The sequence below is a fragment of the Pseudorasbora parva genome, chromosome 25 (genome assembly GCF_024679245.1).
Source record: "Pseudorasbora parva isolate DD20220531a chromosome 25, ASM2467924v1, whole genome shotgun sequence".
Taxonomy (NCBI): domain Eukaryota; kingdom Metazoa; phylum Chordata; class Actinopteri; order Cypriniformes; family Gobionidae; genus Pseudorasbora; species Pseudorasbora parva.
The window spans coordinates 31,060,847-31,087,307 of record NC_090196.1 but is presented as its reverse complement, the minus strand read 5'-3'; the positions used below and the strand labels follow the sequence as shown (position 1 = coordinate 31,087,307).

General features: G+C 40.9%; 1 protein-coding gene across 1 annotated transcript; it reads right to left on the bottom strand.

Annotated features, from left to right (window-relative positions):
- Positions 1-1,469: 1,469 nt before the first annotated feature.
- On the bottom strand, positions 1,470-7,129 carry gpr22b (G protein-coupled receptor 22b). Its single transcript, XM_067435711.1, has 3 exons — positions 6,443-7,129; positions 4,746-5,541; positions 1,470-3,116 (listed from the first exon to the last, which is right to left on the bottom strand). The coding sequence occupies exon 3, from the start codon at positions 3,110-3,112 to the stop codon at positions 1,790-1,792; it is 1,323 nt and encodes a 440-aa protein (XP_067291812.1). The 5' UTR covers positions 3,113-3,116; positions 4,746-5,541; positions 6,443-7,129; the 3' UTR covers positions 1,470-1,789.
- Between the last annotated feature and the right edge of the window lie 19,332 nt (positions 7,130-26,461).

Here is a 26,461-nt window from a genome sequence, read left to right as displayed (position 1 = left end):
ACACACACACACACACACACACACACACACACACACACACACACACACACACACACACACACACACACACACAATGGTTCCGACGTCCATGGATCATACACAGACACACGTTAATCATCACTCATAAAGCATTCTTTTTATTTGTGTTCATAGGATACATACAATATCCAGCATCTGCCAGGGCTCTTAGTCCATCATGTGTGCATATTTGGAGAAAAAATTATTCATAATCATGTTTGTAAAATATCATGTGTCCCGACCTCAGCAGACTGGTGAGAGTAGCCTAACGTTACATGTAAACGTCCAGTTCACAAACCTCGCGGAGGTCTGAACAGAGTTTGTGTCGGTGTCAAGGTCACCGTCATTGTTGTTTACATACTTTTTTTGAGAAGATTTCCCAATTTTACTTTTCTTAACCGTGTTAGTTACTCAAAAAAAGTAAAAATGCGTTTCTGTTGCTTATTGCTAGCCATGACCAAACGAGAGTGAGCGAGGTGACATGACGGTGACGAAAGAACTTCCTGAGGAATTATTAAAATAATGAATCATTAGTTTATATCTTATCCACTGCCCATTATTTTAATCCCATATCAAACACAGTATGTTATGTCAGTCTATTTTAATTTATTTTATTTCATTTCCTGTTTTAAATACAATATAATTTTAGGGGGCTGATGCTATAACGAGGGGGGCTGCAGCCCCCGCAGCACCCCCTTTCCCGCGCTACTGGGTAGACCAATCACAAAAGACTGGGCAGTCTGGCCAATCAGAGCAGAGCAGGCTCACGGAAAGGAGAACATTGTGGTGATGTATATTATGAGAAAAATAAATGAGTTTTTGATGCATGTGAACCTGTCTTAGGACATTACAAATAAAAATTAGGAGCCTTTAAAATAGCACAATAGAGACACTTTAAAAACTGAACTGGTTCTTGAGTTCCACGTTAATCACTAAATCTGCATCGTCATTAGTCCATTTCGGAATAATTCCCTCTGAATGTACAAGGACGAATGCTCTCGTAATGGTGCACAATAGACCTCTTAGAGCTGGGAAAATTTTCATTAATATGCAGATTTGATGAATGGGAGCTTAACTTCAGTGTTTTTAGTGAATGCAAAATGAGGGACGTTTTGTTCTTGACAGCACTGAAATGAACCAGACGTTTCCTCAGATTTTACAGCATTTGGAATGTCTTCCCTCCTTTTTTTTATATCATGAGGTTTTGCAGGGTTCAAACCTATTGGTTACCAGTTTTTAAATTTGTGTCTGTCACTCAAAGCTTTCACATGACTTCAGAAGACTTCGAGTACAACGCAACGCAAGAGGTGTCTTTTGTAAGTGCTTTTGATATTTTGTTCATGTTTGGAGCTTAACATATGAATCTCTGTGTGATGATTTGCCAATAAATATTCTTTTTTGTTCTACAGAAACAATTATATCCTCTGTGTTCTAGTCAAAGAGCAGATGGATTTCGTCTTTTTCCCCCATCTAGTTTATTACAAATACATGTATACACAGGCTACAAGTCATAATAGAGGTACATAACTGATCAAGGGTATGTACAAATCTCATGTATTTACAGTACATACAGTGGTTTATAAAGGACATGCATCATGTAACTGCAGTAGTATTATTCTATGAAATCTATCATATTATATTCCAAGTTAGTTATATAAATAATACGATTATTCGATACCTGCTCATGTATGACTAATATTAACATCACGTGGTTCCCTTTATAGTGCATTTATGAAAACTTGTCTCTTTTTTTGGAGGTTGCAAAGTGGCTTTAATCTGCATCTTCGGATGATAGACATTTCTGTCTTGCTTCGTGATCATCAAATGTCACTTTCTTATTCCGTTTAGGGTCGATCCAGGAGTTTCGAATCACTGCATTGTTCGGCAGTGGATCCGCCTCGATGATGGACACAACCCGTTTCTTCATTTTACTTTTGAGGACTTTCTGAAACTTCTGCCTTGTGAAGGCATACAGGAGCGGGTGGAAGACCGTGGTGCCGTAGGCCATGACCAGAAAGCCCAGTCGAAGTTTGACGGTGAGGTCGCTGGGGCCTGCGCTGAGAATCACAGTGTTTAAAACGGTAATGGGCGTCCAGCAGAGGAGGAACGTGGAGATGATGAGCAACGACATACGGAAGACACGCTTTTGGCGCTCACGGCGTTCCCGGTGGCGTTTGACGGCCCTTCGCAGGGCGATGATCACTGAGACGGATGTGCGCATGCCAAGTGGAGCATTTCCGCGGTTGCCGGCGCTGCTCTGCGAGGCGTCCGTGATTTCGGGCAGCTGCTGTTCGGACGTCGACATAAGAGAGAAGTTCTTTTTCCTCCTGACCTTCTTCTTTTTCTTCTTTTGTGTGGCGTGGAATCGCGTACCAATGCGGATGTTGAGAGCCTGCAGGATCTTTGCGTATGTCATTAACATTATAACAGCAGTCAAACAGAAAATTGGGATTTGGGCCACTAGGTGGTAGTACAGACCAAGTTCGGTGTAATACTCATTGACGTGCACAACAGCGGTCTGATTGGCTTTGGTGGGCTCCGGTCCCAAGAATCCCACCTCGATGAATGGCACCAAGAAGCTGACAAAAGACAGCACCCAAATGCAACCCAACAGAGCCACCGCTCGTCCCATAGTCAGCACGCGATTGGCGGGTTTAACGGAGATGTCATATCGGTCCAAAGTGATCGCTAGCACGTTAGCTGCCGTAGCCACGCTGGCGAAGGACACGCAGGCCTCGTGGAAGCAGCAGACGAGCACCGTGTCGCCTTGCAATGATAGCATCACCACAACGATGGTCAGAGGGATGCAGCAAACGCACACCAACACGTCTAGCACATGGAGATTCATGGTGACAATGTTGCTAACAGAATTGACCAGGTTTGACTTCATGCAGTAGAGAGCCAGCACGGTCAGGTTGCTGCTCAATCCCAAGACAATCTCCAGCATGAGGAATCCGGTCAGGGACACCTGGAAGCTGAGTGGGTATGGGTACGGGCTGGCCGCCGTCATGGCGGGACTCACAGCCTCAGTGATGTCGAGGACAGTAACGTTACTCATGGTGCTTTTTTCCTCCGTCGAGGGAGGGACGTGCATTATCCTGAAAGGTAAAAACAGCAGGATGCACAATCAGAGAAGCGTGTAGAAAAAGCAGACGCATTTGAACAGACAATGACTTCTGAGTTCTGATTCAGTTACTGAGTTTGAATTGAGGTAGAAAACAAGGTGCATGATTTGAATGTGTGAATTACAATGAAGTAAAAGTCAAAGAAATTCATGTAACCGTAAAATTCAAAGTTTATCAAGACAAACTGAAAAAAGGGTAAATATCTTGAAGATTTTACAGTCTTGCAAATAGATGGAAGGATGGATGAATGGATGGATGGAAAGATGAATGAATAGAGGGATGATGAATGACAGATAGACAGATGGATGGATGATGAATGAATAAACAGGTGGATAGGTGAATTAATGAATAGATAGGTCAATGGATGGATGGATGAATGAATAGACAGGTGGATGGATGGATTGATTAATGAATAGACAGATGGGTGGATGAATAAATACATGGATGGATGGATTAATGGATGAATTAATGAATAAACAGGTGGATGGGTGGATTGATGAATGAATAGACAGATGTGCAGATGAATAAATGGATGAATTGATGAATTAATGAATGGATTGGTGGATGGATTGATTGATGAATGAATATGGATGGATAGATGAATGAATGGACGGATGGATGGATGAGTTAATTGACAGATGGATGGATGAATTAATAGACAGATGGTATTCAGTTTATATTTTATTATAAATAAATTAATAAATGAACTTTCGTGGACTAGAAAAGAACACTTCATTCCCCATAATGCACTGCCAGAATTACAATTCATTAAATTGTGCTTCCTTTCATTCTAATTAAACTTCCTGTTGGCTGTAGCCAATTTAATTCTTACTCGCACTCATTCACTCGCTTCAATTCTGAATTTTGAGCAACCCAAGTTAGATGCATTACTAACCTAAGAGAAGAACAAATTTAGTTATCTGTAATGGCCATAATTAGACATATTTCCAGAGATTTATTGGGGGTCTCACCTATCGAGATCAACAAAGCCATTAGATTAAGGTGTTTGTGTATCTGCGGGAAGATTTCAAAAGATTTCTACAGGATTCGAACCACCGCCAAAGACAAAGTTCTGTATTGTTCAGATTCCCGACTTGTCCACTAATGGCTTTACAGCTAATGCTTCTGTGCATGCTGACTAATAATGCATTGGTCATGGACTGGCCATTCTGTATTATGCGCTGCTATGAATAGACACACTTTAGGCATATTTTTTGGGTCCACAATGCATTTTCATTTGTTGCACAGTGATGGATAGCTCCATTTGCGAATGTGACCGTCTTTAGTGCTGCATTTCATTCATCACTGCGAGGGAGAATTTAGAGAGAGGGAAAGAGAGGATCAGCGAGATAAGTATTAACCTGGCTTTTGTAATTTACTCCAATGTAGATGCATCCAGGTGCCAGCTGGATACTAATAACTCTTTGTGTTTTGATGTAGGCTGACTGACATCTTGGAGTGAAACCATATGGAAACTCGAATGACTTCATGAGCTGAAACACAACACCTCACAGATCATCAAGCTTGTTTTCTGGACGTTGAACGTCCTTGTCGACTAATGACAACTGTCCAATAGTTTATTCTGCACATTGGACGACTTACCCTTCTCCTTCCAGCTTTTTTCTCAGCCTCGGGAGTCAGCAGTCGAGACGGGAGAGTCTGGAAAGGGTACAAGTCGTACATCAGCCCCAGACATGGCCTTTCAAGGAAGTATTCTGCACTTTTTAATCCTCGCAATCCAAACGAATCTATCGCTTAATGGTCAGGGTTGATGGTTTTTTACTAAACCGAATGATACGTTTTGTCCCCTGCCATGTCCAGACCTAACAAAGAGTTGGTTCTCTTTCACGCTCTGATTTGTTTAGGAATCCAATGAACATGACAAGTGATTCAAAGAGAAACTGTCCATTTTCCTGTTCTAATCTAGCTTGACAGCTTAAAGCAATTTTTTTCAATTGATTATTATATCCACGTTAGGGTTAGAAAGTTGCTTTCATCTCGCTCAATACCATCAGCACGGCCTCTGTTCCCTCAGTGCCGACATATTCCCGTTATTGCAGTTTTATGGGCCCTATAAGGCGATAAATCCATATTGATTTGCTTTTGCTGATTTGCATGTGCCATCTGCTGAAGAATCCAAGGTCACAGGATTGTTTAGGTCAGCACGAGGGGGTGGGGCATGCCGGGTGTTGGCGATGTAATTTCCTGTCCCCTCACACAAGGTCACCTTTAGGCTGCATTATCAAGCATGTGATAAAAACTTTCCCCATCCGTGCTGAGCATGGGAATGTCTTCCCCTGGGAAAAATCCACTCATCCCGGCAGGCCTGAGAGACCCAATGTTCGTGCACGTCTTCCTGAGAGATGGCAGCTCTTTTCAGGTCTCTGGTTCCACAATCCTAACAAGAAAAAAGCAGAGTGTTGATAAGTGAACAATCAATTATTCATTAAGCCTGCATCCAATCCATCATCAAGTAAGGACTTCCATGTGTTATCCATTCATCTTTCCCAAGCGATCTGCGGAAATGCACAAGCTCTGGTCTTGCTTAACGTCCATGTGAAGGTACAAGTAACATCTGCAAACCTGCAGGGGTTGATGGATGGGTCCATGCATCTTGGGAACAATCTACAAACACTCATTTCCAAAAGCAATGCCTTTTAGGGAAGGTAACGCAATCACCTGTGTTGTTTTATGTCTGTGCTTTCTCACATAATTTTTCAGTCAACAGCCATGCAAGAAATATGCCTCGATCACGTGTAACGGGGTGGTTGCGTTCCAGCCATGAATTAGATTTTACACTGTAAATTTTTCCCAGATGTTACAGGCTTTTACATATCGGGGAAAACCGTAAACAGAATCGATTGGGTATCGGAGGTGAAATTTGTCAACGGAGACGTGGATCAATAGACTAACTAAAGTCAGAATGGCAGTGGCAAGTTAATCACAAAACATAGACGTCCCCTCAAATATTCAGATATGGGGTTTTCAATGCCAAATCCTTCAACTTTGAGTTCCTTTAGTCATGAAGGTTGCGTTCTTCCCTATCTATCCTTAATTTTGCTGATTTATTTGAATTTGATTTACTAGGGCCACTCTAATTCTGACAGATTGTTCTCTAAACGATGCCAATGTTGCCCTAGGGAGCTGTATAAATCTGCAATTCCAAGTTTCGACATCTGCTCTTTTGAATTAACACTGTTTAAATGGTTTTACATCCAAAAACTCAGCAGCATGCATACTTGTTCCATCAAATTTCTGTCTTTTTTTTTTGCCAAAGTTGTTCAATATCACCAGCTTACCTTTGCGCTCCCAGAGTTCTCATCTGTCATGCGATGTAGAGCAGCTTCACCGAAGCATCATCTGAGATCCACAAGTGCACACACTTTTGTAGGCGTTGCATGACAGCGAGTCGTAAACCTGCTTTCTCCTTGAGGAGCATGAATCAAACAGCGTCCGTGCGAACTGTCAGCAGTGCCAGCGGAGTGAAACGGACGTCCTCTGACTTTGATCTACTGTGCTGCTAACTATTTCCTTCACTGTCCTGCTTCTTTGCCTCTCTTGTTCGCATGCTCCTCTCTCTTCAAACTGTGATGCGTTGAAGTGTTGCCGATGCACCCCTCTGTTGCGCCTCCACATCCTTGCTTGTCCCCCCCTCTCTCTTTCTCTCTCTCTCTCGTTCGCTCCTTCTCTATCTTCGTCTCCCTCTCTCACTCACTGCGGCGGTTTTGCAGTGTTGCTCTCTGCTCCGATTGGTCTGTCGTAATGGGGTTAACCATTTCCTCCCCGGAGAGTGAGGATGCACTCTTTTGTTTTCTTGTCGTTCTCTCCATCCAGCTTTTCCCTCTATCCTGCGATGGCAGCGCAGTCTCGGCTCAGTCCCTGCGGAGATGCCTTGGGTTCTATTTAAACCCTCTGTCAGAGTTGCATGTTTTCATTCATATTTGATGCCGTGTTCTGTGATGAAAGTGGATATGTGTCTACTGGGAAAAGGACACAAAAAGAATGTGGCTGTGCTCCAAACCTAGTGAGCTATCTATATAGGCAGCATTTTATGGTGCGCAGGCAGTTTTTAAAGACTTCTTCTATGAGTCAGAATTTTGGCTACATTTTGAATTAGCATGGCATGCATTCATAACAGAGAAGGCAGTCCTAGTGTGCACTGTGATGAGTTCAGTGGGGAGGGGAAAGGTACCTATAAAAATTAGGCATGCACCAATACAAAAATGTTGGCTGATACTGAGAAGCCGACAATTAAAAAAAAAAATGTTATGACTACAAGTGAATTAAAAGTGATTTACAACAATATAATGTAGGTTGTGTGTGATGCATACAGTGGGTACAGAAAGTATTCAGACCTTACATTTTTGACTCTTTTTTTTATAATCATTTAAGTTAATTTGTTCTCATTAATGTACACACAGCACCCCGTATGGACAGAAGAATACAGAATTGTTGACATTTTTGCAGATTTATTAAAAAAGAAAACCTGAAATATCACATTGTCCTAAGTATTTAGACCCTTTGCTGTGACACTCATATATTTAACTCAGGTGCTGTCCATTTCTTCTGATCATCCTTGAGATGGTTCTACACCTTCATTTGAGTCCAGCTGTGTTTGATTATACTGATTGGACTTGATTAGGAAAGCCACACACCTGTCTATAGAAGACCTTACAGCTCACAGTGCATGTCAGAACAAATGAGAATCATGAGGTGAAAGGAACTGCCTGAAGAGCTCAGAGACAGAATTGTGGCAAGGCACAGATCTGGCCAAGGTTACAAAAAATGTTCTGCTGCACTTAAGGTTCCTAAGAGCACAGTGGCCTCCATAATCCTTAAATGGAAGACGTTTGGGACGACCAGAACCCTTCCTAGAGCTGGCCGTCTGGGCAAACTGAGCTATCGGGGAAAAGAGCCTTGGTGAGAGAGGTAAAGAAGAACCCAAAGATCACTGTGGCTGAGCTCCAGAGATGCAGTCGGGAGATGGGAGAAAGTTGTAGAAAGTCAACCATCACTGCAGTCCTCCACCAGTCGGGGCTTTGTGGCAGAGTGGCCTGACTGAAGCCTCCTCTCAGTGCAAGACACATGAAAGTTTGCTAAAAAAAACAAACACCTGAAGGACTCTAATATGGTGAGTAATGCGATTCTCTGGTCTGATGAGACCAAGATAGAACTTTTTGGCCTTAAGTCAAAGCGGTATGTGTGGAGAATAATATCACCTGTCCGATAAAAAATGTAGCATGGTGGTGGCAGCATCATGCTGTGGGGGTGTTTTTCAGCTGCAGGGACAGGACGATTGGTTGCAATCGAAGGAATGATGAATGTGGCCAAGTACAGGGATGTCTTGGACAAAAACCTTCTCCAGAGTGCTCAAGACCTCAGACTGGGCCGAAGGTTCACCTTCCAACAAGACAATGACCCTAAGCTCACAGCTAAAATAATGAAGGAGTGGCTTCACAACAACTCCGTGACTGTTCTTGAATGGCCCAGCCAGAGCCCTGACTTAAACCCAATTGAGCATCTCTAAACAGAGAACTGAAAATGAGTCTCCATCAACGTTTACCATCCAACCTGACAGAACTGGAGAGGATCTGGAGGAGGAATGGCAGAGGATCCCCAAATCCAGGGGTGAAAAACTTGTTGCATCTTTCCCAAAAAGACTCACTTTGTTAAATATTTAAGCTAGCTAACTTTGCGCTGAAGGTCGACAACTTTTTACTTAATAATAATAGAATTTATTTATAACCTATAAAACAGAAACATGCTGATTTGTACGAGATAAAACCAACACAGCATCACTACATATGCATAGATTATTTTACCTGATATGAAGTGTGCACTGCAAACACAAACATTAATTATGATCGTCTCCATCCAGTCTATACACCGTATTGCATTCAACCACAATTGTCTTCTTGATTTCTGTGAATGTCTGGTAAAACTTTTTAGTTTTAAACCAAAAGTGCTTTTACTTCTGTTCTGGCTGCCAAAAACACAACAAGACATTTTAGAGTCAAAACCTCAAACTTTTAGCGTGCCTGCTATGAGTTCTACTTATTTTTTGCCTCCAGCTAGAGCGGTGACGTCACCGTGATGTAGGCGATTAAGCGATCTATACACTGCAGTGTTTCCCTATTTACAAAATATTTCTGTACGATATAGTGTATTTTAGATGCTATTATTGTGTAATTAGTGCTAACAGAAAATTATTAAAATCAAAGTCAAGTCTAACATGCATTTCACACAGTTGAGCACTATTTGTACGAAGTAAGAATCGCTGCTTATGTTGACAAAATTGTTCTCTTACGAGATACCAATTATAGCCAGCTGTGTAGACAGTAGGCAGATCTCTCGGTTTTGGAACAGAGCATGTGTGTTTGATTTAGATGATGGGAACACTTAGCGTGTGTAGAGGAATTGTGATTGATAGTTTCAATTAAACCAGCCTGTCAGCTGGGAGAAGGAGCAGTCTTTCTCAATTCATTTTGTTCGGCTCATTTGGCAGGTATGGGGGGGCATCTTCAAAAGTGACAGTCATAACAAGAATGTGTGTGTGTGTATGTGTTCATATTTGTAGCACTTGTTGGCGTGCAGCTCTCTGTTCTGAAATGTATTATTAAGTGGTAAACAGCCTTCTATAGACACGGCAGCAGTGCTGCTGAAAACTTTTCACTAAAACCAGGCTCGATATTTCAGCTGCCATTAATATTTCAGCATGCTTTTCCAGCAGCCTTCCAACACTGCAGACTAATATTCTGGTATTCCTAACCATTTTTCTGTGTTGAGTGTTGGAGGAAAAAGACGTTAGCTTTTAGCATTGTGTGTGCTGTGAATAAAAATGTGTTTGATTGATTGACATTGTTCCTCCCTCCGCAGGCTTGTGTCTCCTACATGTGTGTCCGTATACAGATGAATGCTGTGAAAAAATAAGACATGTAGTAAGTATATTTTACAAATATATTGACATGCATTTACTTCTATTTCCATAGAAGATATATATATTTCTAGTTGATTCTTATGGTTCTCTGAGGTGCTTCAAAAATAACATGGTTTTACCATATAACATATCCAGTAATGAGATTTACCATATTCAAACCATGCTATTTTCACAGTCCATGTCCACACACTTGTATGGCTCATTCAAATGCCATATTAATGTGATATTTTCAGTATAACATACATTTCAGTTACACATTTTTATAATACATGAATCATTTAAAAGTGTGGGGTCAGTAATATGTTTTTAATGTTTTTGAATGCCGTCTCAGAATACAGTATAAAAAATACAGTAAAAACATTAATACTGTGAACATTTTAAAATAACTTTTCTTTATGTAAAAAAAAAAATCCTGTGATCAAAGCTGAATTTATCATCATTACTCCAGTCTTCAGTGTCACATGATCCTTCAGAAATCATTCTGATTTAATACTTAAGAAACATTTCAATTATTATTAAATTTGTGCTGCTTCATATTTTTTTGGAAACCCTGATTAGTTTTTCAGGATTATTTGCCGTAAAGAACAGCATTTGTTAACACTTTATTTTAGGGTGACATAGTTACTACTTACTATAGTAACATTAAATTATGCAATTAACTAACCATAATTAATATTACTGAGTACTTATTACTATGTCACCTTAAAATTAAGTGTAGCCTAGCATTTATTTTAAATAATACCATAATGTTTCCATGGCATTAAGTTGTACGCAACGCAGTTGTTGTGTCTATCTCTGCTTAAATCTATCATTATTTTCTGTGGAGTTTACCTCTGAAATCTGGTCTGGTCTAAGAGACTGACTCGGCTGAGTTTAAAGCCCTACAGAAAAACCTTGAAACGCGCAGCATTATTCAATGTGTTGTAATTTCCACTGACCTAGGAAGACAGGGCGGGACATATCGAACAGCTCCTCCCCTTTTTTACATTAGCCAATAGCGTTTAGTTTATATCAGAGCTCGGCTAGATCCATTGAGCTTGTTAAAGTTGCAGTTTTCTCCCAATTTCAGACCGTTTCTCCCCCTAATCTCCTCTGTATCACTACAAAAAATATATCCTTTCTGGTCCAACTCAATCACATGATCCGATCTGTATTGTGTCTCTGGACCGGAGCTGTGGTGGTTCATTGACTCTGACATGAAACCAGACTTCATTCGTACCAATGGAAATATATTTACATATCTGAATCGTTCCCTATCCCCTATAAAGCGCACTCACAATCGTTCCCTATACCCTAGATAGTGCACTGTCTGATTGTTCCTTATCCCCTATATAGTGCACTGTCAATCGTTCCCTATACCCTATATAGTGCACTATCTGAATCGTCCCCTATCGCCTATATAGCGTACTCTCAATCGTTCCCTATCCCCTATATAGTGCACTCTCAATCGTTCCCTATCCCCTATATAGTGCACTATCTGAATCGTCCACTATCGCCTATATAATGCACTGTCTGATCGTTCCCTATCCCCTATATAGTGCACTGTCTGAATCATTCCCTATCCCCTATATAGTGCACTGTCTGATCGTTCCCTATCCCCTATATAGTGCATTGTCTGAATCATTCCCTATCTCCTATATAGCACACTCTCCATAGTTCCCTATCCCCTATATAGTGCACTGTTTGATCGTTCCCTATCCCCTATATAGCACACTCTCAATCGTTCCCTATCTCCTATATAGTGCACTGTCTGAATCGTTCCCTATCCCCTATATAGTGCACTGTCTGAATTGTTCCCTATCCCCTATATAGTGCACTGTTTGATCGTTCCCTATCCCCTATATAGTGCACTGTTTGATCGTTCCCTATCCCCTATATAGCACACTCTCAATCGTTCCCTATCTCCTATATAGTGCACTGTCTGAATCGTTCCCTATCCCCTATATAGTGCACTGTCTGATCGTTCCCTATCCCCTATATAGTGCACTGTCTGAATCATTCCCTATCCCCTATATAGTGCACTGTCTGAATCATTCCCTATCCCCTATATAGTGCACTGTCTGATTGTTCCCTATCCCCTATATAGTGCACTGTCTGAATCATTCCCTATCCCCTATATAGTGCACTGTCTGATCGTTCCCTATCCCCTATATAGTGCACTGTCTGAATCATTCCCTATCTCCTATATAGCACACTCTCCATAGTTCCCTATCCCCTATATAGTGCACTGTTTGATCGTTCCCTATCCCCTATATAGCACACTCTCAATCGTTCCCTATCTCCTATATAGTGCACTGTCTGAATCGTTCCCTATCCCCTATATAGTGCACTGTCTGAATTGTTCCCTATCCCCTATATCCCCCCGAAAACTTTTGATTTCATGGGGACTTTTAAGTCACTTTTCTAGAGTGGCAGACAGCAAGTCGACTGGGAATTCCAGCACTCAAGTGCCGTTTTTATCCGTCCACTATCGTAATGGGAGCAGAACTGCAGAAGCTCTATTGGACTTGTGATTTTTCGAGGCCTGGCCTTGCGAGAGGGTCATTTCGCAGGGCTAGAAATCAGCTTCAGAAAGCCAGAGATCTCAGCAGAGGCTGTTTTATCTCTCTCCTGCAGTGCCACTCGTGTTCTTTGTAGCCGGAGTGTGTGCAGCAGTGTCCCAGTAGATTAGCACAACGCTAATAGAGCTGCCCGCCTTTGTGTTACTGAAGTGGCGGCAGTGTTTTAATCACTCGCCCTTAATAAGCACAGTAAATCTGAACACTTTCTCGGCTGGAGCAGCGAAAATGAGGGAGGACAGGTCTGGAGAAGAAAATGTTTTAAATTTTATGTGAAATATCTATCCTAACTATCTTAACTTAAGTGTCCTGGGGGAATCATTTTAGCGATTACAGATGGCCTACATGTAAATAAGCCAGTGCTAATTAGCATATTAATTTGAGTTTATTGCTACGTCATCTATTTTGATGCTGCTGTTCATTGCTGGTTTTGACACTGTTTAGTCTGAATGTATCGGTTTAATTTAAAGCTGTCACCCTATTCGAGATTTGTTCCTGAGATAAATAGCGTCATATCATCTGATAATTTCAATTGATTCAGTGTCACTTTTTTCTCAACATTATAACCACAGTAACACTGATGATCTCTTCATCACGGCTCCTGCTAATGGGGGGGATATATTAGACAGCAAGTGAACATGTTGTCCTCAAAGTTGATGTGTTAGAAGCAGGAAAAATGGACAAGTGTAAGGATTTGAGCGAGTTTGACAAGGGCCAAATTGTGATGGCTAGACGACTGGGTCAGAGCATCTCCAAAACTGCAGCTCCTGTGGGCTGTTCCCGGTCTGCAGTGGTCAGTCTCTATCAAAAGTGCTCCAAGAGGAACAGTGGAGAACCGGCCACAGGGTCATGGGCGGCCAAGGCTCATTGATGCACGTGGGGAGCGAAGGCTGGCCCGTGTGGTCCGATCAAACAGACGAGCTACAGGAGCTCAAACTGCTCCAGAAGTTAATGCTGGTTCTGATAGAGAGGTGCCAGAATACACAGAGCATCTCAGTTTTTTGTGTATGGGGCGGCATAGCCGCTGACCAGTCAGGGTGCCCATGCTGACCCCTGACCCCGCCGAAAGCACTAACCATCAAGTGGGCACTTGAGCATCAGAATCACGGTTTCTTTTACATCACGTCGATGGCCGGGTGTGTGTGTCACTTACCTGCATGAGGAACACATGGCCCCAGGATGCACTATGGGAGGAAGGCGAGCCGGCGGAGGCAGTGTGATGCTTTGGGCAATGTTCTGCTGGGAAACCTTGGGTCCTGCCATCCATGTGGATTTTACTTTGACACGGTCCACCTACATTGCTACATTGCTACATTGTTGCAGAAACAGTTGTTTTCATGGAAATCATATTCCCTGGTGGCTGTGGCTCTCTAAGCAGGATAATGCACCTGATGCAAAAATGCTTCAGGAATGGTTTGAGAAGCACAACAACGAGTTTGAGGCGTTGATTGGCCTCCAAATTCCCCAACACAAAATATGGAATATATAAATATGTAGGTCATAATGTTATGCCTCGTTGGTGTATAGCTAACCTATTTCTCAGAAAAGTAACTATTGGTGTATTTCTTTTGGTGTTTGGTTTTTTCATAGCTTCTTTTATCCATTCGTTTTTAGTTAACGTCTAGGTGTTATTTCTGACACTTTACATTCATTACACAAGATTGAAATTGGCCGATATATTAAAGCCGATAAATAACGTTTTATTTCCTTTAGCTGAGACACTTCATATGCGCTCTGTTCACCATGATGGGTTTTCACTTGGGTGCATCCCAGATTATTCATTTATTTGTACACGTGCTGTTTTTCAGCCGTAACCTGTTTCAATCCTCTTACTTCGGTGCTAAATGTTCATCTCTGTGCAATCAATAAATGATAATTGGTCATGGGGCTCCGCTAATGTACTTACACTCAAGCCGACGACTGCATTTATAAGCCCTTTGATGTTTCGGCAAACAAATCACTCGTCTTTGTTTGCGTTTATGACACTCTAAATCTGATTTGTGTGCGATACCCTGTAGCCTGAAGTGATTAATCTTTATAGTTGAAGCTTGTAAATTTGATAATGTGGCCAGTGAGGCAAGACTGTTTTGTCTGTGTGTAATTGCGCCCCCCCCCCCAACCCCGTTGTCTCATTGCATCATCTGTTCTTATTAACATGGTCTCTGATTTGTTTGCTGCATGTGTTTTGTGTCATCTCTAGTCCTCTGTGGTGTCAGACTAACTGGTTACATAATTTAGAGCAGGTGAGGTCACATGATCGTCGTAATGACTGAAGGCACACATGAATGCCAACACTTGTCATTAGACTTTACGATTAGGGGGCGACAATTAAAGAATCATGGTGGGAGTTAATTATTAAGTTGGCTTGAGAGAGCCAACTTACTGAAATCCCATAAACGTATTATTCTTCTTCTGACTCTGATTCCTCCAAGAGCTTTAACTCTACAACCTCCAAACTTGGCTCAGACCGTAAGACTGTTCTGACTTGAGTTGCTAGATCTTTTCTAAACGATCCGGTTTTCCTAACAATGACGAATAAAACTTGGAAAAATCCCATAGATTTTCATCGACGAATGTTCAAATGAGCCAAGACTGTTCAAACGCCAACTGTCAGAATTCAAATTTATCTATCTATCTATCTATCTATCTATCTATCTATCTATCTATCTATCTATCTATCTATCTATCTATCTATCTATCTATCTATCTATCTATCTATCGTTCTATCGTTCTATCTATCTATCGTTCTATCTATCTATCTATCTATCTATCTATCTATCTATCTATCTATCTATCTATCTATCTATCTATCTATCTATCTATCGTTCTATCTATCGTTCTATCTATCTATCGTTCTATCTATCTATCGTTCTATCTATCTATCGTTCTATCTATCTATCTATCTATCTATCTATCTATCTATCTATCTATCTATCGTTCTATCTATCTATCGTTCTATCTATCGTTCTATCTATCTATCGTTCTATCTATCGTTCTATCGTTCTATCGTTCTATCTATCGTTCTATGGTAAATGGACTGCATTTATATAGCGCTTTCAACAGACATGGCCATCCAAAGCGATTTAGATGTTGCCTCACATTCACCCATCAATACATTCATTCATACACCGACGTTCTATCTATCTATCGTTCTATCTATCGTTCTATCTATCGTTCTATCTATCGTTCTATCTATCGTTCTATCTATCGTTCTATCGTTCTATCTATCGTTCTATGGTAAATGGACTGCATTTATATAGCGCTTTCAACAGACATGGCCATCCAAAGCGATTTAGATGTTGCCTCACATTCACCCATCCATACATTCATTCATACACCGACGTTCTATCTATCTATCGTTCTATCTATCGTTCTATCTATCGTTCTATCTATGCTAAATCATACTAGCAATCATGCTAAAACCTGCTAGTAACATGTTAAATCATGCTCGCAACATGTTAGATCATGTTAACAACATATTAAATAATGTTAAAACATGCTAGTGTTTTTCTGATAGACTGTCAGAACAATCAAACTTTAACCTTTCAAATTTCTTCAAACTTTCTGGTCTTTCTTGTTTTGACCACCATATTTTTCTAGTTATTGGTTGTAAATTTTGACTGAACATTTAGTTGTCATTTAACCAATTTATTAGTGTCCCAGTTGTGTTCTGTTTGTTGTCATTGGTTACATGTTTTGTTCAGTTTTCCCGCCACCTTTTATTTGTCAGTTTTTGATTATCATCATCATTATTTCCCTTATTTTACATGTATTTAAGTTGCTGTCTGTTTACTCTTCCGTTGTCTGGTATCGCTTGTGTTTACTCACTGTTACAGCGTCAAATTGTCTTCGTGTCATTTATAAGAAGAAGGAAACTATTTTTGTATTCATCTTCGTCTTCATTGGGACAACCAATGGGGCAAGGTGATGGGTTTGTACGGCGACAATTTCCTTTGCTTAGTATATTGCTAACCTGCAGATAATATGCAGCTTCCACACCTAATACAGTATGCATCCTTTTCCCTTCATTTATTGGATTTTTTGAAAAGCTCAATGCATATGCAATATGAAATTGGCCAATCATTGTGACTTCCAAGTTGACTACAGCAATAAATCTAGTAAAAATAGAACAAATCATACCTGAAATCATACGGTTATTATGTTGCATATGATTCCATTTTAAACCAATTGGTGTGGATGCAGTTTCAGTTCAGCTTCTTCTGAGGCCTTTTGTTGATTTTAGGTGATCTCACACTCTGACCAAACTGGTTTAACTGGATGGCTAACTAGTATACCAGCCGGACCAACTGACAAAAGCCCAAAACCTTAACCTTCAAACCAGACCAATTTGAATAGTGGAAACCATCTTGGTGGACAGTAGAGACCAGCAAACCATCTGATGCTAGTTCAGAGGTCTTTAACCTGGCAGATAAGGTCAATCTTTTTTTCTTTTCTTTTTTTACAGTATATTTAAATTTGTGTGTGTCAATTTCTATATGCATAAGTGTAAAATATCTGGCTTCTTTTGTGCTTAAACCCTTCAGTCAAATAGCTTTACTTGGATGCAAACATTCATTCGATTTATGCAATTGAACGCATCCACTCAGGTGCGTCCCTGGAGATATTCTGAAGCCATAAAAGCTGATGATTCTGTCTGCAAAAATTTGTGCAAGGCAGATTAATAGTGGCGATAATACGCCTTTAACGGCGAACACCAGTCCTCCCATTAGAAAAGTTCCACTCTAAAAACCCAAGTGCTAGTTAACTGTTGGACGGAACATATGTTGGGTTAATTTTACCCAGCAAATTGGGTTGTTTAGTTAACAGCATAATGGGTTGATTCGTTTTTACTATAATACTAGCTTATTAATTTACTTCATACAAAAATTGGTTTACGGATTTACTTAAATCCTCTAAAAAAATGTAAATACTCCACACAGCCACTGGTTTGCATGATAATTCCTATCATTTTCATATTTTACAGTATAGCATATTTTTTATACATATACAATACATACTGCACGCACTATTAAATATTAGAAGTAAAATTAAACATTTAGAAGTAATTCAAGTGTAGTTGACCGATCTCTGTTGTCCTGTTTCTAACTTCAGTCCGCCGCACTGCGTTTACCTCGTAGCCGAAATATGTTGTCATAACCTGTCCATAAAAAAATCTGTGTACAGTTCTGAGAACATTTTAACATCCTAAGTATTTATTTACTGTTTATTTTGAATAAAATTATAACATTTTATGCAAGGGCAAGGCGTGACTCATTTCCATCTCGTGAAAAGGCAGATGCGACACTGGTGTACGTGACTCATATCGCAATCTTTAGATACATTTATAGAATTTAGAATTTATTGATTTAAATAAAAAGTACACAAACCTGTATTTTACCGATGACATGCACCGATGTGGCACTGCTCTCTCTGAGGATCTGGGTAACATAAAAACTACCCAAACACTGGGTTGTTACGTCTGACCCAGGATCTGGGTAACTCAAAAACTACCAAACATTAAGTTGTTACGTCTGACCCAGGATCTGTGTAACATAAAAACTACCCAAACACTGGGTTGTTACGTCTGACCCATGAGCTGGGTAACATAAAAACTATCCAAACACTGGGTTGTTAAGTCTGTCCCAGGATCTGTGTAACATAAAACCTACCCAAACGCTGGGTTGTTACGTCTGACCCAGGATCTGGGTAACTCAAAAACTACCCAAACATTAAGTTGTTACGTCTGACCCAGGATCTGGGTAACTCAAAAACTACCCAAACACTGGGTTGTTACGTCTGACCCATGAGCTGGGTAACATAAAAACTACCCAAACACTGGGTTGTTATGTCTGACCCAGGATCTGGGTAACACAAAAACTACCCAAACACTGGGTTGTTAAGTCTGACCCATGAGCTGGGTAACATAAAAACTACCCAAACACTGAGTTGTTACGTCTGACCCAGGATCTGGGTAACATAAAAAATACCCAAACACTGGGTTGTTACGTCTGACCCAGGATCTGGGTAACATAAAAAATACCCAAACACTGGGTTGTTACGTCTGACCCAGGATCTGGGTAACATAAAAAATACCCAAACACTGGTTGTTACGTCTGACCCAGGATCTGAGTAACTCAAAAACTAACCAAGCACTGAAAAAAATTGTTTAAAAAAATGACCCAAAAGGTTCAGTCCAGGATTTAGGTAGAAAAAATAACCCAAGAGTTTTTTTGGAGTGTAAGTTCTAGTGATTTGTTTTAGTATTTATGAAAGAGTCAGTAGCAATTCTGACTAATCGTTTAATAGTAAAATGTTTCATTATTATTATCATCCATTATTCTTTTTCCAGTTATGTATTCAGTTCTTGGCTGAAATTCTGGGAAAAAACACAATGCTGATATAATGATACGAGCAGCAGAATGTTGCAATTTCAACCAATACATTGATATGCGTTTATGAAGTAGATGACAAGTCTATTATTGTCCAGCATACAGTACACTAAAAGAGACGGAGAGTCACTGCAAACCCTTGACTTCCTGTTTGAGTTGCATGTTTACATTAGCTTGTTAGCGTGAGAAAGGACAGGTCCGCTGTTTGAGAATGCAGCAGACATGCTCCAGAGGACACATTGTTCACCCCTCGGTCAGAGATTCACAAGAGAAACTGCTATGTCATGCATTAAAAAAGAAACGGGTTCGCCACGCTCCGTTTAGTATTACAAGGGAACCGTTATGAAACCTAGTGAGCCGTGCTGCTGTCTACTACTCCCTACACTGGCAGTAAAGTAGCATGCTTAGCCAAATACAACCTCTGATTTAAAACACAACACTCGAAAAAAAAAGGAAATCACAGATTAGCTACACAACACAGTAGTGTTTTTCTTTTAAACTTGATTTATTTGCTTTCAATTGATGTAATTGAGTTATGTGAACCAATCCAATACTCAAATGATTTTAACTGAAACTGCAGTTCCCGGAATGCATTTCCATACCTGTCAACTTTTGGGTGTCAAAATCCGGGATGGGGTGGGGGGTGTTGTCATTACAAGTGAATACTGTCACTTTAAAAGATCTTCCGCTATCGCACATGATGAAGTCGCAGTTAAAAAACTTACAAAACGCGTGACTGTCCCCCACCTGCTTCTCTTCAGAAAATTAAATTTGCTGTCCCATTGATCACGGTATTTACACGAGGGTTCGGGTTTATTGGCAGGAGTGCCTTCCATCTCAATCGTTAGTTACGTCCATTGTCCGTCTCTGTTTTGTTTTTCCCCGCGTTGTCACTCGTCGTCATCTGACCTCACACACTATAACCTCGCGACAACGGCCACCTGTAGGCTACTGCAGATGGCAGTTATCGCGAGGCTAGTTACAGAGCTCAGATTGGAAATGTTTTTTTGTTTTTTTACTCCGGTATTATTATTTTTTAATAACGCAGGTTAAAATACGGGAGATTTACGGGAAAATACGAATACGGGAGGACGGCGGGAAAGAAGGGTAAAATACGGGACTTTCCCGGCCAAAACGGGATACTTGACAGGTAACGTTATGCATTTCATGAGACTTGATGGGGAGGGAAAAAATGTTGAAAATAATAATTTTTTGAACAAGATGAGAAAGGGCATTGAGCATTGTTGAGCGTGACTTCATTTCCACTGACCCAGGAAGACAGGGCGGGACATATCGAGCAGCTCCTTCGCTTTTTTAATTAGCCAATAGCGTTTAGTTAATATCAGAGCTCGGCCAGAGCTGTTGAGCTCATTTAAGCTGCAGTTTCCTCCTAATCTCTAACCGTTTCTCCTCCATATCTCTTTAAAATATCATTCTGTGCACGATAAATCGCATTTTACATGAAAACATGCTTATTGCAATTTGGCTTTTTGAGATTATGAAATCCCAAAAGAACGCCTGCGATTACCTTTTATGGGCAGTTTGTCAGTGTAGGATGGCTCTGTGATCAGTAGTAGGGCTGCACAATAAATCTCAATAAAATTTGGCAAGGGCTGCGATTATTGCATGCGCAGCTTCTCAGTGCAACACGGCTGTGGTCAGTAAACGCTGCTCTGCAAGCCAGAGGGCGCTCTCGTGCAGGGAACTCCAAGTATCCATCAGAAATACGATATGTCATTCACGGAAATCAATGTGGAAATCGCTATGAACATCATACTATGGTGACCTGAATAAACAGATTGAAATGCTTTGATTAAACATGACTAAATGCTTCTCATGTTTGGAAAGATGTTTGACGCATGTTGCTTTTTCAAATGCACATTATGAGCAACTCAAAATTGCAGTGCTTTCAGATGGAACAGCATTTACTACTGATCACGGGTATCCTACTCGGATATGTACGAAACTGTGCATTAAAAGATAATTGCAGCCTTTGTGATTTCATAATCACGATAAGCCAAATCGCGATAAGCATGATTTCATGTAAAATGCGATTTATCGTGCAGCCTTAAGTAGTAAATGCTGTTCCATTTGAAAGCACTGCAAGTTTGAGTTGCTTATAGCGTGCATTTGAAAAAGCAACACACATCAAGCATCTTTCCAAACACGAGAAGCATTTAGTAACTAAATATCCCAAAAAAATTAATTTCTAAATTAGTTGTATCAACTATATCATTGATCTGCCCACATTGTTGTTATATGATAAATTGATATGAGCTGATAATGTCACCATTTTCTCCAGAGCGGCTGTACAGCCGAATCAAATTTTCTTGCAATATTTTCCTGTTTAACACTGTGAAGCTGCTTTGAAACAATCATCATTGTAAAAGCGCTTTATAAATACAGTTTACTTGACTTGATTTGACTAGTGAACTGTCTGATCGTTCCCTACCCCCTATATAGTGCACTGTCTGATCGTTCCCTATCCCCTATATAGTGCACTGTCTGATCGTTCCCTATCCCCTATATAGTACATTGTCTGATCGTTCCCTACCTCCTATATAGTACACTGTCTGATCGTTCCCTATCCCCTGTATAGTGCACTGTCTGATCGTTCCCTATCCCCTATATAGTACACTGTCTGATCGTTCCCTACCCCCTATATAGTGCACTGTCTGATCGTTCCCTATCCCCTATATAGTACACTGTCTGATCGTTCCCTATCTCCTATATAGTACACTGTCTGATCGTTCCCTATCTCCTATATAGTACACTGTCTGATCGTTCCCTATCTCCTATATAGTACACTGTCTGATCGTTCCCTACCCCCTATATAGTGCACTGTCTGATCATTCCCTATCCCCTATATAGTACACTGTCTGATCGTTCCCTATCTCCTATATAGTACACTATCTGATCGTTCCCTATCTCCTATATAGTACACTGTCTGATCGTTCCCTATCCCCTATATAGTGCACTCTCTGATCGTTCCCTACCCCCTATATAGTGCACTGTCTGATCGTTCCCTATCCCCTATATAGTACACTGTCTGATCGTTCCCTATCTCCTATATAGTACACTATCTGATCGTTCCCTATCTCCTATATAGTACACTGTCTGATCGTTCCCTATCCCCTATATAGTGCACTGTCTGATCGTTCCCTATCCCCTATATAGTACACTGTCTGATCGTTCCCTATCTCCTATATAGTACACTGTCTGATCGTTCCCTATCTCCTATATAGTACACTGTCTGATCGTTCCCTACCCCCTATATAGTGCACTGTCTGATCGTTCCCTATCCCCTATATAGTACACTGTCTGATCGTTCCCTATCTCCTATATAGTACACTGTCTGATCGTTCCCTACCCCCTATATAGTGCACTGTCTGATCGTTCCCTATCCCCTATATAGTACACTGTCTGATCGTTCCCTATCTCCTATATAGTACACTATCTGATCGTTCCCTATCTCCTATATAGTACACTGTCTGATCGTTCCCTATCCCCTATATAGTGCACTCTCTGATCGTTCCCTACCCCCTATATAGTGCACTGTCTGATCGTTCCCTATCCCCTATATAGTACACTGTCTGATCGTTCCCTACCCCCTATATAGTGCACTGTCTGATCGTTCCCTATCCCCTATATAGTGCTGTCTGATCGATCCCTATTCCCTATATAGTGCTGTCTGATCGTTCCCTATCCCCTATATAGTGCTGTCTGATCGTTCCCTATCCCCTACATAGTGCACTGTCTGATCGTTCCCTATCCCCTATATAGTACACTGTCTGATCGTTCCCTATCCCCTGTATAGTGCACTGTCTGATCGTTCCCTATCCCCTATATAGTACACTCTCTGATCGTTCCCTACCCCCTATATAGTGCACTGTCTGATCGTTCCCTATCCCCTATATAGTACACTGTCTGATCGTTCCCTATCTCCTATATAGTACACTGTCTGATCGTTCCCTATCTCCTATATAGTACACTGTCTGATCGTTCCCTACCCCCTATATAGTGCACTGTCTGATCGTTCCCTATCCCCTATATAGTACACTGTCTGATCGTTCCCTATCTCCTATATAGTACACTATCTGATCGTTCCCTATCTCCTATATAGTACACTGTCTGATCGTTCCCTATCCCCTATATAGTGCACTCTCTGATCGTTCCCTACCCCCTATATAGTGCACTGTCTGATCGTTCCCTATCCCCTATATAGTGCACTGTCTGATCGTTCCCTATTCCCTATATAGTACACTGTCTGATCGTTCCCTATCCCCTATATAGTACACTGTCTGATCGTTCCCTAACTCCTATATAGTACACTGTCTGATCGTTCCCTATCCCCTATATAGTGCACTGTCTGATCGTTCCCTATCCCCTATATAGTGCACTGTCTGATCGTTCCCTATCCCCTATATAGTACACTGTCTGATCGTTCCCTATCCCCTATATAGTGCACTGTCTGATCGTTCCCTATCCCCTATATAGTGCACTGTCTGATCGTTCCCTATCCCCTACATAGTGCACTGTTTGATCGTTCCCTATCCCCTATATAGTGCACTGTCTGATCATTCCCTATCCCCTATATAGTGCTGTCTGATCGTTCCCTATCCCCTATATAGTGCTGTCTGATCGTTCCCTATCCCCTATATAGTGCTGTCTGATCGTTCCCTATCCCCTATATAGTGCACTGTCTGATCGTTCCCTATCCCCTATATAGTGCACTGTCTGATCGTTCTCTATCCCCTATATAGTGCACTGTCTGATCGTTCCCTATCCCCTATATAGTGCACTGTCTGATCGTTCCCTATCCCCTATATAGTGCACTGTGTCATGTAGAAAACATGAATATGTGTGAACAAGTGATCGATTTCAGAAGCAGCCTCATCGTCTGTTTATGATATAGGGGGCGGGGCTTCAGATTCTAGAGACCATTTAATTGGACAGAGACGCTGAAGTGCAGGATGTCATAAAAATCATTGATTCTTATTGGTGGAAGTGAGAGTACATTTTGAAGCTTATATCTTCTAAATGTGATTTTTTTTTATTTTAATTTTAATTTTTTTAAGAGCTTTAATGTTCAATTGTGTTGGTTTTTAGAAGCATTTCAATTAAACTGGGTTGTCATTGTGGTGAAGAGTCCTTTTGCTTAAATTGAGGACGTCTTCTGCTGAAAAAGACTGTTATGCCAAAGCCGATCATCTTAGCTTGACCAGCTAAAAAAGTGTCTAAAACCCCACTAAAACCAGCCAACCAACTTTACTTCACAACTTCACACTAACACGGCAGCATAATGAGGGTCCCTACATGCAGACCGAAGCATTGAGAACTTTGTAAGAGTACAAACAGTTTAATAAGAAGATACTTTATAAAGACAGTCCATTACGCATATACAGACAGCAGCCATCTTGGGAAACAGTCTCGACGAGTCGAGCCACGAACGCAGTGCTAAATGATGAACTGTGACTCTGAATCTCATATGGTCCGCTGTTTCCGGAAGAAAACACTGAACGCAGCAGAGAAAATAAATAAATAAATAAAAATAAAAATATCCATGTAATTAGATTTCCCAAACTTAATTCCCATCGACCAGCTCCCTTAGCACACTGTTCGTGGCTCTACTCGTTTTCCAAGATGGCGCCCGTCCGTAAATGCGTAATGTACTGTCTTTATAAAGTATCTTCTTATTAAACTGTTTGTACTCTTACTAAGTTCTCAATGCTTCGGTCTGCATGTAGGGACCCTCATTATGCTGCCGTGTTAGTGTGAGGCTATTTTGAGTCTTGTTAGTCGTATTAACTAGCGATTTAATTTCAGTACTCTGTGCCCCATAGACTAGTGTTATAAGCTAATCTGTTTTAGAGATAAAACTCTTTACATTCGATTTCCATGAAAACGCATCCCAGAGAACGATCTACTCGCTAACCATCTGTTAATTACCCCTAGGGTCATTTCTCACCGAAGTTGTCCTTTAAAATGCTGCCTAAGGCTCAGTCGGTTTTGAAATGGAGCCAAAAACTTGATGAACTCAGAGATATTATAAAGTCAAAGTTTGCTAAATTTAACTACTTTGATTGACACCACCAAGGTTTATTTTTTAATTTAACAGATCCCCAAGCACAGCACCAGGACATTGAGCACAGAGTAAATGTTTGTACGTGAATTACGGCTGTTTGTCCTGGCTGTATAAAATATGTCGCATATTTATTTTTTCTCCCAGGGACCCTAAACAACACACAGTGCACTGCGGGATCATCCGATGGTTATCACGTGTCGCCGAGCTCGACGGTCACTTGAACGTTTGGGTCGTGGAGTCATCAATCACGGCCCACGTGCAGTTCGAAGCCCGCCACCTCCCGCTGTGAGGTTCTGAGGATGCGACGTTTGTTTTTCCACATCAAGAGAGCTCGGAGAACCAGAGGAACTTCCATGTAAACATTCAACGTGTGAACATAGAATCTAGAGAAGAAGGTCTCCCACTTTCTCACGCTGAAACGCATCAGTATTCATCAGGGCTTCAGAAAGTGGGACGAGCGCCTCCATAATTCTCCTCTTGAAGTGCCGGGCATAAGCATTTAGTACTGACAGGCTGACTGATCTCTCCCGTTCCGGTAGTGATGACTGATATTAGTGATGCCGCTGCGGTCTCAGAATCAATGAGCTGAGATGTTGTTCTTGGCCCGCTCCAGTGTATGAATATGTGGTTTATTTTGGGGATTTATAATAATAATTGAAAGCCGTTTTAATCAATTTTTTGGTCCTTTTGGTGCATTGTGACTTATTCACACTTTTAAAGATTTGGATGTATGATGGAGCATTTCTGTTCCAAATATACTCCTTCAGGATTCAAACAAGTTTCAGAAAGTTTGTTCGAGTATGGCCGAATATGATGTTGTAAAGGGTGGGATTCCTTGGGCACTTCTCCTGGATGAACACACACACACACACACGCACACAAACACATCTACCATCAACGAGCTTCGTTCGGGTTAGGAGAGTTGTCGTTTTGTTTTTAGACCATGAAATCAGCAATGTGACCAAAGAAGTGTGTTTTTGGTTATGAGCGAAAAATTCCCAAATAACCCAGCGTTAAGGGAACAGTGGATGCAGTTTGTTTATAATCGGCACATAAGTGCATATAATATGAACAACACCAGCGTATAGTGAATCTAAAGTGATCCAGAAATAATGACATGATGTAAAAACTACAACAATTTGCATGCAAATATAATATTTCTCCATTGATGAGAATTTGAAAGTAGCCGTGAATTTGGTCTTCTTCCGAACCTGCTTGGATGCCCATCAAAGGCGTGTGGTCAGTATTCAAACTGCTTCCCACCTGCTGCTGAGAATCATGCATTAACATACAGCGAGGTCTAATCATCGTCCCACTTGGGAACATTTCAGGTTCTCCAAATGCATAGA